The 15,912-nt window shown below is 36.5% G+C and overlaps 2 protein-coding genes across 8 annotated transcripts; both read right to left on the bottom strand.

The window, feature by feature from the left end:
- Positions 1-3,122: 3,122 nt before the first annotated feature.
- Positions 3,123-9,649, bottom strand: LOC117623497 (nuclear poly(A) polymerase 4-like). Of its 6 annotated transcripts, none has more exons than XR_004585139.1 (13): positions 9,069-9,649; positions 8,893-8,970; positions 7,637-7,744; positions 7,289-7,351; positions 7,041-7,202; positions 6,059-6,172; positions 5,873-5,935; positions 5,468-5,797; positions 5,217-5,381; positions 4,308-5,138; positions 3,838-3,908; positions 3,639-3,740; positions 3,123-3,416 (listed from the first exon to the last, which is right to left on the bottom strand). XR_004585139.1 is itself a non-coding variant. In XM_034354501.1 (12 exons), exons 1-12 carry the CDS (start codon positions 9,201-9,203, stop codon positions 3,713-3,715), a joined length of 2,148 nt encoding a protein of 715 aa, XP_034210392.1. In that variant the 5' UTR covers positions 9,204-9,649; the 3' UTR covers positions 3,123-3,712. The 6 variants fall into 6 exon arrangements, 4 of the variants coding, with proteins under 4 accessions (XP_034210392.1, XP_034210393.1, XP_034210394.1 ...); XR_004585140.1 differs by having other exon boundaries at positions 3,639-3,737; XM_034354501.1 differs by having other exon boundaries at positions 3,123-3,740.
- Positions 9,650-10,650: 1,001 nt separating this feature from the next.
- On the bottom strand, positions 10,651-13,751 carry LOC117623496 (nuclear poly(A) polymerase 4-like). Of its 2 annotated transcripts, none has more exons than XM_034354499.1 (10): positions 13,580-13,751; positions 13,385-13,465; positions 13,097-13,204; positions 12,836-12,898; positions 12,584-12,745; positions 12,071-12,184; positions 11,883-11,945; positions 11,466-11,795; positions 11,188-11,352; positions 10,651-11,097 (listed from the first exon to the last, which is right to left on the bottom strand). In XM_034354499.1, exons 1-10 carry the CDS (start codon positions 13,724-13,726, stop codon positions 10,813-10,815), a joined length of 1,518 nt encoding a protein of 505 aa, XP_034210390.1. In that variant the 5' UTR covers positions 13,727-13,751; the 3' UTR covers positions 10,651-10,812. The 2 variants fall into 2 exon arrangements, with proteins under 2 accessions (XP_034210390.1, XP_034210391.1); XM_034354500.1 differs by having other exon boundaries at positions 11,188-11,271.
- Between the last annotated feature and the right edge of the window lie 2,161 nt (positions 13,752-15,912).

The following is a 15,912-nucleotide window of genomic DNA, read 5'->3' as shown; positions in this document are numbered from 1 at the left end:
TGGATATAATACTACTCATACTGGAAAAGTATGCCAATTACGAAAGGTGTTCTATGGACTCAAACAGTCACCACGTGCATGGTTTGGGCGATTTACCATGGCAACGAAGAACAATGGTTTTAGACTGAGTAACTCAAATCATATTCTGTTTATTAAACATCATAAAGGGAAGGTAACAACTTTAATAATCTACGTTGACGATATGATTATTATTGGGAATGATAAACATGAAATATCTCAGGTACAAGACTATTTGGCTACTGAATTTGAGATGAAGAATCTAGATGAACTCAAATATTTATTGGGGGATAAATGTGGCTCGATCACAACAAGGCATATTTCTCTCTCAAAGGAAATATGTCTTAGACTTGTTGATAGACACAGGAATGTTAGATTGCAAACCTGGAGACACTCATATTGTTCATAATCATCATCTTGGAAAATACCCAAATCAAGTTCCACCTAACAAAGAAGGATACCAAAGGTTAGTGGAAAGATTGATCTACCTGTCTTATACTCGACCAGACATTGCTTATACAGTGAGCGTCGTCGGTCAATTTATGCATTCTCCGAGTGAAGTCCACATGAATGCAGTTCTTCGGATACTTAGATATTTGAAGTCTGCACCCGGAAAAGGACTTATGTTCTCAAAACATGGTCATCTAAATATTGATGGTTATTCAAATGCAGATTGGGCACTCTGTATAATAGATAAAAGATCCACATCGGGTTTCTTCACATTCGTATGAGGTAATTTGGTGACATAGAGGAGCAAGAAATAGAAGGTAGTAGCTTTATCCAATGTAGAATTTGAGTTGGGAGGCATGACTAAAGTAATTTGTAGGCTCATTTGGTTAAGGAAGTTGCTTACTAAACTTGGGTATAAACCCATGTCCACAATGAATAACTTTTGTGACAACAAGGCTGTTGTAGCTATTGCATAGAATCCGGTTCAAAATGATCGCACTAAACATATTGAGGTGGATCGATACTTCATCGAACAAAAGCTTGAGGCTAAAATGATTCAGTTTCCTTTCGTGAAGTCTGAGGATCAATTGGCAAATATTTTGACAAAAGCGATATCCAGTAGAGCGTCCCAAAATTCACTAAATCAGTTGGGCATTAGCGACATCTATGCACCAACGTGAGGGGAAGTATTGGCCTGACTTGTGGACCATTGACTTTCTTTCCTTACACACCAAGGATTCACATTATAATTGTATTTGATTTACTCTAGTTCTTGATTTCCTACTATAAAATAGAAATAAGAATTTATTATTTACTTGGCCACTAAGGCTCTGTTGTATTATAAATATGACCTCATACAAGGAGAAGAATATATAGAAAATTCCCACAAACAAATATTCTCATATTATATTTCATATTTTAGCATATACCTTAAGTTAAAGTGCTGAGCAAAAATGCTCTCGACTTATAATAAACTAAGTAGTAGGGGCTCGTTTCATTCAAGATTTAGAAGTTTGAGAATGGTTATGAAATTACCATTTCATGTTTGGAAAGTGCACTCTTGGGAACGTATTACATGATTCATGGGTATGAACTTCCTATGTATGAGGAAATTTCATACCATTGGCCCTCCTTGGGAATCTTTTCCCCTACTTAGAAAAACATTTAATGCATTTTTGTGGACTAACTTATCCATATTCTTATTTTTAAATACCACATTTCATTAATAAATTCAAATAAAAAATAAATGGTGTTATTGGATTACTCAACAACTTTCCAATTTCAGTACTGTACGTTCTAAACATGGGAATGAGAAAAGTTGGCATTTTCTAGTCCGTGTGAATAGACATGGGAGTTTCTAGTTGGTGCGAAAGTAGAATTTTTATTTTGGGTTAAATACTTTTTTGGTCACTGGGTTTTACATGATAATTCAATTTGATCACTGAGAAAAAAATTTAGCCAAATTGGTCAATATGTTTTCCAAAGTCTACAATTTATAGACATTTCATTATCTTCAGTTTTTTTTTTTTTTTTTTTTTTTTGGGTTGGTTTTTTTAGGAAGCATCTTCAATCTTCTTCCTCTAACTGAACGAATCAGAGTATGTTGTGCTATTAGGGTTTCACTAATTGTTGAAAATCTTGAGTTGAAATTGAAACTGTGAGTACAAGGAAAATCAAAACGCCAAACCAAATTAAAATGAAATTAACAACTTACCAATATATTTTGGTACTCTTATCACCTTGATTAGGTTCCTTGCCATCCGAAGTCACAATACGATTCTCACTCAATCACTTGACTTGAATATGAAATAGTCTCGCTTGCCTTGAATATGACAAGGCATGCCCAGCCGTAGCACAAGAAGCCTCACATAGCCTCGCGTGACAAGCCTCACATAACCTCGCGACAAGCCTCATACCTTCCAATTTCAACCCAAAATTTCCCCCAATTTGTTAAACCTTAATAGCTCAGTATATCATAACTCAAGTAGACTAAACGTGCTTCCTAAAAAAATTAAAAATAAAAACTACACTTCGCATAATGTTTATAAATTGTAAACTTTAGAAAACAGAGTTACCAATTTCGCTAAATGTTTTTCTCAATGACCAAATTGAATTTTCGTGTAAAACTCACTGACCAAGAAAGTATTTAGCCCTTTTAATTTTTGGCACAGAGCTGATAAAGCAAATTCCTTTTGCGGCATGTTGAGTTAGTTATACTATAAATAACTCCTTTCAGGCAACGGCTCGAACCAATTCAATTGAGTTCAATTGCAAACATTAATAGCACGTTTTCAAAGGGAAGGAAATAATGTAAATTAACCAAAGCCTTGGTTCGGCATTTGTTGGGAGATAAATGAGCAAACCTGCCTACTCCATTTCTAATAGGGAATTTTTGTCCTCTTTGGCCAGAGACCCATATAAAGTATAACCCTACCTATCACAAGCCAACCGTACTTTAATGCTCATTATAGATCTAAATCCAACGGTTAACTGTAATAGATTTAACTGAGATGTAAGTGAACAAATGGATCAAGAGTCCAATAATTTCACATTGAGATTTAGAGATGCACAACTGCCCCGATTTAAATATGCATAAACACAATCACAACCTGATTGGCTCAATGAAATAAAACTTAATGCGAGAGCGGAAGAGAGACAGAGGGAAGTTGAATATTCATTACATTGCATATAATGTACAAGGGTCGAATGAAGATAGACACACCCTCAACAGTGGTCCCACTCAAACTCAAACAAAATCCGACAACCATTGTACGTTGAGCACATTACAGAGCAAGCAACACATTTCCCCCCACCACCCTTACAAAGAGAAGACACTATTTAACTTTTTTAGCTTTTTCAATTTTTTTGGTTTTTTTTTCCTGGACCTGGAGAACTTAGGACACTTTGCCACAACCACCAGATGACGAAAAGTAAAAACCTACTACCATCTGCACAAGTTAGCGAGCATCTTAATAAATCCTCTTAAGACTCTTAAGAGCATCCAAAGCTCAAAACTTACGCAGATCAGTATAATTCACAAGTTCTAAAATAAGAACATTGTACAAAAAACCATGGACTTCAGTTCGAATCTCTTGGCTTCATCCGCAAGGGTGCATGGATCAAGCCTGAAAAAGAATGAAATGAAAGCCAGCGATAATAAGAACACTTACCCGAGCTGCTGGCTTTCTTCCTCTCTCATTTTGAGTAATAACTTCGTAGCCAAATATACAAAGATCCAACTTGCTCAGGCCGTTGATGTTAGACTCAACCTGCTATTCAAACCACCACAGCAAAAGGAGCAGCATAAAGATAAACAATACATCAAAAATAATCAAGAAAATTCTCTATTTAGAAATTCACTACACATGCCTTATCACCGCTTTTTGTTCAGAGTTTACTCCCTCGTTGGAATTGAGTAGCATCCCAAATGCAGCATTCGGCTTCAGAGTAAAAAGTGAAAAACAAAGAAAAGAAAAGAAAAACAAAGAAATTAGGTAGATTGGTCAGTGCAAAGAAAACCTCCAAGATAAGGCAAGTTAAAGAAAATGGAAAACAAGTTAATTATAGGTTTGTATTCCCAAATGTCCAATGTTTTAACGCGTGCAATACAAGTGAGGACCCAACACAGATCCTGTCAGGACTTGCATTATTGTTCGAAGATACCTCAGATGTTGCTACTTTTATGCCATTGGTGCATTTGGTCATAGAATCTCTGAGTTAGATGAAGAAATTAAGACAACATCCAACTAGCAGAGTAAACGTTATAAAAGAAGACGACCATATGATGAAAATGAATCACCAGAAAATTCAGTCAAAGTAAAGGAACTTAAATCCAAAACCTCTAATGCTTCTTGAGATCCATCTTGCCGCAGGTTTCCATTTCCGCATCCATTATCTGAAAGAGATTCCGAGTCTGCCTCGCATACATCGCCCTGCAAATATCCTGGGTTGTTACTCCCAACACTGCTTCCCTCAACACTCCTAGTATTCCCCTCACTGCTAACAGCCACTGATCCAAATCCCGCATCATCACAACTGCCCTTGCTTGTAACATTTGTAATAGTACTGGAATTTGACGCATATTCAGGCTCCGTTTCTCCCAACAGTGTTCTTTTATTTGACTCAACCACTTCCATACTAAAACCTTTATCCGACTGTTCCGGAGATGCACTGATTGCCTTGTCAGAAATAATTACAGGAGAAACTGAATCACGGGGTTGTGGGCTAAGAGATTGCCGTTTCTCTAGTGGCATAACTTGATTCACATCCACCCCATCAAGATCCTTCTTCCTCTTCAGGTGTCTCTCACCAGATCCTGTCACGCTAACTTCACCGTCATAATAAGGCAATTTATCAGCCTGCTGCTGGGCCATAATTCTGGAGGGTCGAGGACGTTTACAACCATCAGGAAACACGTATGGAGGAAGTTGCCTTCTACGAACATGAGAGACATAAATTTCCATCCCCGGTTTCCAAAACAGATACATATTAATGGAATGCCTGAACTCATCAACAGTCCCCCGTATATCGAACTGTTGACCCTGAGTCTTCTCCCCTTGTTTCCTCTGCAAACCCATAAAAAACGCACCATGGGCACATTGTTTGTTCGTATCAACATACTCATGGGGATAAGGATGGCATTGTAACATCCCTAAAGTATCCCGTTCAATCTGCAAATATAAACAGAGGAACCAATATGTTACGGATTTCTAATTCTGAAAGAGAACAAAAAAAGATATAGACACTACCATTAGAGTCAGTTGCCTAAGCCGAGATTCGACCCAGCCTTTCCAAGCACGCAAGTCATCAACATCAGCAGCAACTATGTCAACCTGGAGATAGTTCTTGTAGCTTTCAAAGAACAAATATGGCTCAAACAGAGCACACCACCGAGCTTTATTCAGTTCGACTTCCTGGATTTAAAAATTGAAACGGAAAATGTGACCAACAAATGTGACCAACAAGCTAAAGCATCTCTTCTGACAGAACAAGTACATACCTCACAGATTTTGTTTCCGTATCGAAACTGCTCCACCATAACACGCAGGGTACTTTGTGACACATTGTAGCTGGAGTTCATACAAGGGTAGGCAGGGGTTATAATTGGCATGTGATGAGTCCGGTCACGAGGATTTTTACGCGGGTCCCAGACAGAAAAACCAAGTTCATCCTCCTCAATGGCACATAACATGACAGGATTTGGCCAACGCCACTGTGTATATACTCTAAAAAATCTAGAAACCAGCATGCTGGGAACTGCATTGGGATAAAGCTGGCACACCCGGGCAACAAGAAGAGCCCAGTTCACTCCCCCAAGAAATCCAGTAACCTAAACATAAATATTGTATAACAATCAACTTAAATGTAAAATAAGTCAACATAATATCTCGAGTGAGGTACTCACGTTGGAATAAACACCACGCCTCTTCGCCCAAAACTTCAAACACCTGAGTGTTGTACAGAAATGCTACAACAAAAGAAAGTACCATAAGGGAGGTTCAACATACAGCAGTATAAATATCTTTTGGAAAAAATAAAATAACCAGATGATTGGCTGACCAACTAAACACATGCATACAAAGAATTTCACCTCAATATTTGGAACAAGTTTTAAAATTTGATCTGCAACTCTGCAGCCATTAAGACTTCGAACAGTAGGCTCATCGACATCATACAACAGAGATACATCAGAAATGTCCAGGTCCTGTTGCAAAAATTAAAATGTAAAAGAAAAAAATAAACTCAATAGAAATTAGGCAAGAAAGATCGCATGCAAAGATAAGGATACAAAACAACCAACTTGAATTTCACAAATGCCTAACATCTCCGCAAAATTAAAATTTGCACACCAAAAAAAAAAAAATGCAGCTAAAACTTCTGATGAACAAGCATATATTCCTGCAAACACTGTAGGAAATAGGTAATGAGAACTAACTGACCAGGGTTCACAAGAATCACAACCAATAGAGACAAGCTTCCTAGAAAACATAAATCACAGTGACGAAATAAAAGTAAGATATTCCAGATTATATAAGTAGCTTTATATAGTCCCAGATTATATAACTTCAACCTTAACCCCTTTTCCCTCCTCTTCCTGTTTCCTTTCTTTTCCTTCCCTCTTCATTTTTAGTTAATCAATTGTTTGAGGTGTTATTAGATCTTGAAAGAAGACGGTGGTAGCATTGATGGTAAACTATTCTGGTTGTATCTCTGGACCTTAGTGATTTTGGATGTTGATTTGTTCTTTAACAATCATATTATCTGCTTATTCCTTTAGATTGCTACCGCAATTAGATTTTTTATTTTTTTTTTGGTAATTGAACTTAAAATAGTCTGCATTATCTTATTCAACAAACTACATAAGGATGAGATCCCAGCTGTGGCCAACCCCACACGAATTATCAAACAAATAACAGGAAGCTAAACACACAGAGAGGAGAGCGATCAACATCCCATCCAGATAAAATAGCACAATAAGGTTAGGAAAAAGTTTCACTTTCATACTACTTGCACGATATTTTGGTTTTTGTCAAGAAAGTTTGGTCAACAAGAGGGGGGAGTTCAGTACTTACTTCTGGTACAACCAAGAGAGAAATACTTGCATAAAGAAGGTCGATTGATATTCCATCAAACTTGAACTTCATTACAGGAACGTGAGCGTCTGGAACTGGTTGCAGTTCGGTCACCTCTTCCATCTCAGCCAGAATGTTATGCAATATAAAGAAGAAGTCTTCCTGAAGATAACATAAAAGTATTAAATAGATACAAATGATTGCAAGACTCTGAACTCGACGAGAAAGCGTGTGCAGTCGATATTTACCTCTCGATTGACATAGGATGGCCCAACACATAATGTGTCTATGTCAGCCCCAGGACCATGCACCTAAGGAAAAAGTAATGGCAAACTAACTGTCTATATAGAAGGGCAACCAACACATGTATATTTGAAAAAAAAAACAAAAAAGAACCAATCAAATTGGCGAAGGAAAATAACAAATTACTAAACATTTGCTGAAGCTATGACTTGAGACACATTGAAACTAAATAGCGTGTACCATTGCTTCTAACAAATCCATTTCCCTCTCTCTCAAACCAATTCAGACCACACACAAAAAAAAAAAATAATAAAATAAAATTGGCAAGCACAATCAAGAGTAAGGATACTTACCCCAAGCCTATAGGAGCCAAATGTAAAAATAAGAGCGTTGGCATCCTCAACCATTTGATCTGTGTATCCTCTCAAGCGAGTAAGTTGCTTCACCCAATCCTTAACAATCTAACCACCAGAAGATAGGATAAGAAAGTTGAACATATGGAAATCAGCAAAGGAGCTAAAACAAAATTCAGGATTTTCACTTATGTAAACAATTCTCTACATTTAGCAAAAATAAAGTCATATATAAATAGAAAATAACAAAAATGTAATGCTAACAGCAGTTAAACAACTTTAGTCATGCACATACCAAATACAAAAGCATGAGCTTTATTCCAAAGACAGGATCAGCTTGTTTTCTGTAACAAAAATAGCTGCATCTCCCAGACTACATTCTGTTCATGCATCACGAGTAGGCTTTTCTTACTTATTAGTCGCATGTTTTCTAAAGGAATTGTAATGTCCACTGGATACTCCTGTCTCTGTAACACTGTGTCTGCAACTTTTACTCTTTTGACTTCATCTACTAATATTATATCATGCCCACGGGGTTCCCTCTAAATAGACTGTAGAATAGTTTTCAGCTATTAAATAAGAAAACCTTCAACAACAACAAAAGAAACCTATTTCATATTCTAAGCCACTGACTCCTGCACTTTCTGAATTTTTCCTTCCTTTCCAATTGAAATATAAATCCCTAGTCTTATAGTTACCATTTAATCCAGAATCCAATCAAACCCATAATTTAGGCAAGTCCAAAAATAACTATCAAAGACTTCAACTAACTTGATGGCAGAACTATCAAAGACTCCATTTCACATAATGGCAAAACAAATTATTACAGAAAGGTAATCTTATGACGCATCCAAACCCATTGGACCCAAAGACCCTACTAGACATAATTGTATTTACGAATGGCACTTAATCTACACAATCAATCATATTGAAAAAATTAATACGAACAAGCGTTTAATATTAATCAAAATCAATAACACCAATAGTTAGAACAAACAAAAGTTGACAATCAACCTAGGGAGGCTTGAAAATTCTCCAATAACATAGTTGCACAACGAAATAATCAGCCAGCTAATCTTTACTGATAAATAATTACTAACCTAAACCATAAATTCCTAATCATTCTATTGCCTTAATAATAGGTGATCAATACTATAGCACACATAAAACTACCACCTCTAGTACTAAAACTAAAACTGGCTTTTGAGTATGAAGTCTCACTAGCATATAATTTGTGTACACCAATCAACAATTACCTGCCCAATTCGCTGAAGAACCTCCTCTCTCTTGTCAGCGTCCTCTTTGCTCTCATAAAGCCCCGCATCAACCAAAAACTTCACATACACATAAACCCAGAAACAAAATTTTATCACCAGAAGATCAAGAACATAAACTAATCAATCTTTCCAAAGCAAAATTCAATAGCACAAACCTTCTCTAACTCTAAAGTCCTTTGAATATCGGCTTCTGTAGGCCCAGCTGTCGATATTGGCTTTGTCACCCCGTATTGCCTCGCTGCCGCTTGAGAAGGCGACAGCGGAGCACTCAATCCCTCTGAACTCACCATCTCAGCATCCCCCGAAAAAAGAAAGTCTTGAAAGAAAAAAAAGGATCCTCCCAAAGAAAGATTCGAAAACCCTAGAATTTCAATAAAAGATAACACGATCCGATATTGAAATTGTACAGAAATCGAAAACCAAAACCCTAGAATTTAAGGAAGGTAATAGTCGAAACCCTAATAACGGAAGGAAATAAAAAGCAAAGTACTTTCCCAATAAGATCAAAATTACAAAACTAAATAGGAATCAGAAATCTGGGAATTCTGACGGACCTAACTGAACAAGGAAACCCTAAGGAGATTTCTAGAGAAAGAATCAAACCCTAAAACGCGACGGAGAAGAGAGAATTCGGGGAGTCAATCAGGAGCGGCAGAAAGAGAGAGAGAGAGAGAGAGAGAGAGAGAGAGAGAGAGGGGAAAGTATTGGCTGGCTGGCTGGCTGGCGGTCGGTTGGATTTTTTTGGTGGGTTTTTGTGTTTTGATATAAATATATTTATTTATTTTCGTTTTTATCTCTTTGTATTTTAATTGTTTTGCTGTTTATGGGTTTTTAACGGCGTTACGGTGCGTTTCAATAAAAAAATATTGAAAAAACGAAACGGTGGTTACGCGTTGAGAAAAAGAGAAAACCTGGTGCGCTACTAGTAACGTCAACTACAAGGAAGCTGACTGTAACTTTAACGGACTCGTGACACGTGGCGACGTAGGGGTGTGCAAGCAGATCTGATTTTTCTTTTTTCTTTTTTTCCCTTTTTTCTAATAGCAAGTCGCAAGTAGATCTGATTTTCTAACAGTCTCCCACCCATCCTAGGATCAAAAAATCTTTAATGAGAATAATTTAATTTATAAAATGATAGATATAGTTATTAACTCCTTTTTATTGAAAAACATATAAAGTTATTGACTTAAAATCTCCCCGAAACACATTTTTATTACCCGAAAAAATAAATTATTTAAAACTTTAATGTGTCACTAAAGAATTGCTCACAGTTCCTCATGTCCTTAATTTTCTTGTACTCTCACTTTTTTCGATTCTAATAACGTGAAGAAGAGTTTTTTAATTTATTTACCAAAATGAAAAAAGTAGTACCTTATATTAGTAGGCCGTTTGATTAGCGGAATGAGTTGTTTGGTAGGAAAAATGAATCACAAACATTGAATGAAGGAGAACAAAGAAAGAAAAGAAGGAAAGAGGAAATGGTTGGTTTCCTGTATCCCATCACTTGGAATATAATGCAATATATCCAATAGAAATCACTTTCACCACAAAAAAAAAGTATCAAATTTGATTGCACCAAAAAAGATTTTCTTTTTAAAAGTATAAAGTTTATATTAAAAGATTGTAAACTTTGTGTAATGGCTGCCCCATAAAGATTGTAATCTTTACAATGCAACAATTCTTGTTTTTTTTTTTTTCAAACCAAAAGATTGTATGATTTACACCAATCTACAGTAATTGTTAAGCTCAAATCTCCACCAAAATAGTATCCTTCCTTTGGCTGAAATTTGTTCTTTCTGAAGTTTCCATTACTACTAAAGATTACAGTCTTTATGGGGCTACTTCTCCATCATCACAAGACAAGTTATCAGCTTGATGTTGCGCCGTACGTCTAGACGGTCAACGTGGTCTACAACCATCTGGAAACACATACGGAGGTAGTAGCCTTCTACGAACATGAGAAACATAAATTTCCATCCCCGGTTTCCAAAACATGTACATATTAACAGAATGCCTGAACTCATCAACAGTTCCTCGTATATCGAACTGCTGACCCTGAATCTTTTCCCCCTGCTTCTTCTGCAAACCCATAAAAAAGGCACTATGTGCGCATTGTTTGTTCGTATCGACATACTCACAGGGATAAGTATGGCATTGCAACATCCCTAAAGTATCCCTTTCAATCTGAAAATGTAAATGGAAGCACCAAAATGAGAGGACTATACATTTCTGTTTTTCAAAGAGGACAGAAAAAACAGATATAGTCATTGGTACCATTAGAGTCAGTTGGTTTAGGTGAGATTCGACCCAGCCTTTCCAAGCACGCAAGTCATCAACATCAGCAGCAACTATGTCAACCTGAAGATAGTTCTTGTAGCTTTCAAACAACAAGTATGGTTCGAACAAAGCACACCACTCAGCTTTAAAAAGCTCCACTTTCTGGATTTAAACAATGAAAATGAGAAAGTGACCAATAATTGTCAACTATGGAAAACAATCTAAAGCACACTCTTCTTCTTACCTCTCAACTACAAGACAGAACAAGTACATACCTCACAGATGTTGTTGCTATATTGAAACTGCTCCACCATAACACGCAGGGTACTTTGTGACACATTGTAGCTGGAGTTCATACAAGGGTAGGCAGGGGTTATAATTGGCATGTGATGAGTCCGGTCATGAGGATTTTTACGCGGGTCCCAGACAGAAAAACCAAGTTCATCCTCCTCAATGGCACATAACATTACAGGATTTGGCCAACGCCACTGTGTATATACTCTAAAAAATCTAGAAACCAGCATGCTGGGAACTGCATTTGGATAAAGCTGGCACACCCGGGCAACAAGAATAGCCCAGTCCACTCCACCAAGAAATCCAATAACCTGAATATAAAATATGACCAACCAAGCATGGAATCAGTTTAGATGTAAAATAAGTCAAAACAAATTGTGGAGTGAGGTGGCACTCGCATTGGAATAAACACCGCGCCTTTTCGCCCAAAACTTCAAGCATCTCAATGTTGCACAGAAATGCTACAACAAAAAAATTCAACAAGAGAGGTTTGATATATGGCAGGACATATAGGTGTTTGGAAAAAAAAAAAAAAAAAAAAGGCGATTGCCAGACCAAAAAAACAAGTGCATAGGAAGCATTTCACCTCAACATTTGGAACAAGTTTTAGAATTTGATCTGCAACCCTGCAGCAATTAAGACTTCGAATAGTATGCTCGTCAACATCATACAACAGAGATGCATCAGAAATGTCCAGGTCCTGTTTTAGAAAATAAAATGCTCTAAAGCAATAAAGCAAAAGATATAGAGAAGAAGATATAGGACAAATGCAAAGATGGGATACAAAAAGGATGCAAATTAATATGAAAAGTTATGGTAGTAGACTTCTATTCTAGTAGTAGACTTAAGATCATTATATTTACATGTGACCTCTATTCTAGTAGTAGACTTAATTAATCTTATTAATCAATTTAATTTAAGTTGATTACTTCAGTGATTATATTATATGCCTATTGATTTTATCAAACAAATAACAGAAAGCGAAACATAGAGAGAGGAGAGAGAGATTCCTTAAAACATCTCATCCATATGAAATAGCATGATATTTGGTTTTTCTTAAGAAAGTTCAGTCAACAAGAGGGGGGAGTTCAGTACTCACTTCTGGTACAACCAAGAGAGAAATGCTTGCATAAAGGAGGTCGATCGGTACTCCATCAAACTTAAATTTCATCACAGGAATATGAGCATCTGGAAGTGGTTGCAGTTCAGTCACCTCTTCCATCTCAGCCAGAATGTTTTGCAATATAAAGAAGAAGTCTTCCTGAAGAAAACATCACAGCGTTGCAGAGATAAAACAGTGAACTATTGCAAGACTTATAACTCTTAGAAACCACTTGCAGTCAATATTTACCTCTCCATTGACGTAGGATGGCCCGACACATAACATTTCTATTTCATCCCCAGGATAATGTACCTACAGAAGGCAAACCGCACAAGTATACTTCAAAAAACAAAAACAAATCAAAGCATTTTACTGAAAAATCAATGAAGCTAGGACTAAAAGCATATTGAAACTAAATAGTTTGTAACATTGCATCTCTCTCTCTCTCTCAAACCAACTGAGACCACAAACAGAAATTTTGCAAGCACAATCAAGAGCAAGGATACTTACCCCAAGCCTATAGGAGCCAAATGTAAAAATAAGAGCATTAGCATCCTCAACCATTTGCTCTGTGTATCCTCTCGAGCGAGTAAGTTGCTTCACCCAATCCTTAACAATCTAACAATCAGAAGATAGGGTATAAAAGTTGAAACTACAAATCAGAAATCAGAAGTGAAAAACAAGTCCTTGTTATCAAAAATCAGAAGCATAGAACTAGAATGTAATGATAATGGCAGTTAACATAGCTCCAGAAAAGCAACTTTAGCACATAATTTGTTTTAAATGAGCACTAATCACCTGCTCAATTCGCTGAAGAACTTGCTCTCCCTTGGTAGCTTCCTCTTTGCTCTCATATACTCCAGCTTCTTCAATCAAAAACTTCATTTTCATAACCAAAAGATTATGAAAACCCAGAAACAATATTTTCATAACCATAAGATTAAGACCCAAAATTAATCAAGTTTTGCAAAACAAAACTCGGTAAGCACAAACCTTCTCCAACTCCATATTCATTTGAATATCGGCTTCGGTGGGCCCCGCTGTCGATATTGGCCGTGTCACTCCGTACTGCCTCGCCGACGCTTGAGGAGGAGGCGGAGGCTGCGGGGGCGGGGCAATCAATGTCGCTGAACTCTCCATCTCAACTTCCCCCAACAAAATTGTCAACTGCGAGGAATAACGTCAACTACAAGGAAGCTTTTGTAACTTCAACGGATCATTTTTTAGGTTTGACTTTGGGTTTGACGTTTTTACTTTCATCTCTTTTTGTTTTTTCCAGGTGTAAGTTTCCAGTTTTATTTTTAAAAGTTGAAATAAAAGTTGTTGATGTTGCCTCTTGTTGGCAAATTGTTGGCTCCCAACAGAGTTGCCTTTTGATTTGTATCATCACATTGGGGAAGGTTTTTCTTATAAAAATACAAGGGTCGCCAAAGATGATGATCAAATAACTCATGCATAGATAGTCACAATGGCGGATTGAGGAATTTAAAGAAATGGGCTAAGAAAAAATTTTTGGAGATCTTTTATAATCGGAAATTTTGGGCTGATTAATAATATATGGTAGGATTTTTTTTAAAAAAATTTATAAAAAATATGGTAGGATTTTAGTGGGTATAAATAAAATTTAATTTGGGTGGCTAGGATAGACTGAATTCTAAAAGATATGTGGACTAAAATTTAATTGTAATGGATTTTGTTGTACAATAAAGACTAAAGTACAAAACTAGCATTGGGCTAAAGCCAAGTTGAGTCCCTTCGTAGGTTCGTCCTTGGGAGAACATATTTGTACGTACATACAACCACATTATGTATCACCGACTGAGTTGTATTTTAGAATTCACGTAGGCTAGTAACACCACACAAACGAAGTGACGGTCACACTCAAAAATTTCTTGTAAAGAAGTACAATTATCTCTTTATAACAAGATAAACTACATTCATCCATATCATTATCAACTTTTACCGCAAAGGGCTTATAACTCAAGTGGTTAAGAGCATTTACCCATGCATTCTAGGTCCTAGATTCAATTCCCCCTCCCCCAATATCTTTGTATTAAAAAAATAATAATAATAATAATAACTTTTGGCTTCTGCTAAAAGGAATCAGAAACACTAAAATGAGTAGGAGAGGCAATATGAGCCACTTGGAATCTTGTTTTCTCAACTATGCTTATTAGAATTACCCAAAAAAGAATACTTTATGGAGATGAAATAACTTGGGCTTTCCCACAAAAGCAACCAAAAAAAAGACCATTTGGGCTTGATCAAAGAAAAGCGAGAACAACTTGGGTCTGACTGAATTTGCCATGCAAGTTTAGGCCTGCTTTGTGAGTTTTGTGAGTTGTGAGTAAACCAAATCATGGTCCATTGTTGACAAGTTGCTACTAGTTCGGTTTTGAATGAAGAAAGAGAAGGATTAGGTAACATCGGTCCCTTTCCATGAAAAATGAAAAAAAGTCCAGAACATTAATGGCAGACTTTGAATAATGGCTGCCTAAGTAAGTACATAAACGCCCAACTCAAAGCATGCATGGTCCCTTTCCAGTCCCACTGTCCCACAAGGATTGTAATCTTTACAAACTAACAGTTCTTGAAAACATATTATCACTTTCAATTGTGTTTGCATCTTCTTCCTTCTTTTTTTCACGTAACTTATTCATTATTACTCTCATACGTTATGCTTATGTGAATGTTCCTTTTTCACTTGGGAACTTTTAAATGTGAATCTCATGTAGCAAGAGGGAATAGCTCTATTTTCCTTTATTGTTATTCTAAGTTCGAGAAAAATTTGTGTGAAATTGGGATATACTGTTTTGCTATTCTTAACCAAATATGCCAAGTGAAAAAGTTATTACTCACGACATATCGTAATTGATTGAAAATAGAAAATAGTATTATCGTGTTTCTCCCTAAACTCGCCTCCTCTTTAGAAAATCATCTCTAGGCTAAAATGTATACACCACATGGTTAACTTAAACTCAAAAGCTCCACCAAAACAAAACAATCTTTTGGCTAAAAAAAAGAAGTTTCCTGAAGTATACAAATTCTTTTCACCTCCTGAAAATTAATAATTAAACGGACCCTAAGCAAATAATATCAGTGAAAATTCCTACTATCCCCCTCTCTTTTTTTTTGAGAAATTCTATGATTGCATTCATAATTAAGCCAAAAAAGCCACTAGCCACAAAAGGCCAATACAAACTAGCCACAAAAGGGCCATTACAATAACGGAGCGGTCTAATATCAAAATTAAGAAAATCAGGTATGTCTCCACTAACGATCAGGCAAGATCGAAGAAACTCTGGCATAGGCATCCCAACTAAAAT

Source organism: Prunus dulcis, chromosome 3 (genome assembly GCF_902201215.1).
Source record: "Prunus dulcis chromosome 3, ALMONDv2, whole genome shotgun sequence".
Classification (NCBI taxonomy): Eukaryota; Viridiplantae; Streptophyta; class Magnoliopsida; order Rosales; family Rosaceae; genus Prunus; species Prunus dulcis.
Note: the sequence above shows the minus strand (reverse complement) of the source record. Positions and strands in the feature narration are given on the sequence as shown.

Coding starts and splice junctions, on each gene's coding strand:
- LOC117623497 (XM_034354501.1), bottom strand. CDS start 9,203: ATGGTGAGTTCAGAGGGATTGAGTGCTCCGCTGTCGCCTTCTCAAGCG. Junction 7,203..7,288: donor CATCCTATGTCAATCGAGAG/GTAAATATCGAC, acceptor TGTTATCTTCAG/GAAGACTTCTTCTTTATATT. Junction 5,382..5,467: donor ACGGAAACAAAATCTGTGAG/GTATGTACTTGT, acceptor TTTTAAATCCAG/GAAGTCGAACTGAATAAAGC.
- LOC117623496 (XM_034354499.1), bottom strand. CDS start 13,726: ATGGAGAGTTCAGCGACATTGATTGCCCCGCCCCCGCAGCCTCCGCCT. Junction 11,796..11,882: donor GGCGCGGTGTTTATTCCAAT/GCGAGTGCCACC, acceptor TTTTATATTCAG/GTTATTGGATTTCTTGGTGG. Junction 11,353..11,465: donor ATAGCAACAACATCTGTGAG/GTATGTACTTGT, acceptor GTTTAAATCCAG/AAAGTGGAGCTTTTTAAAGC.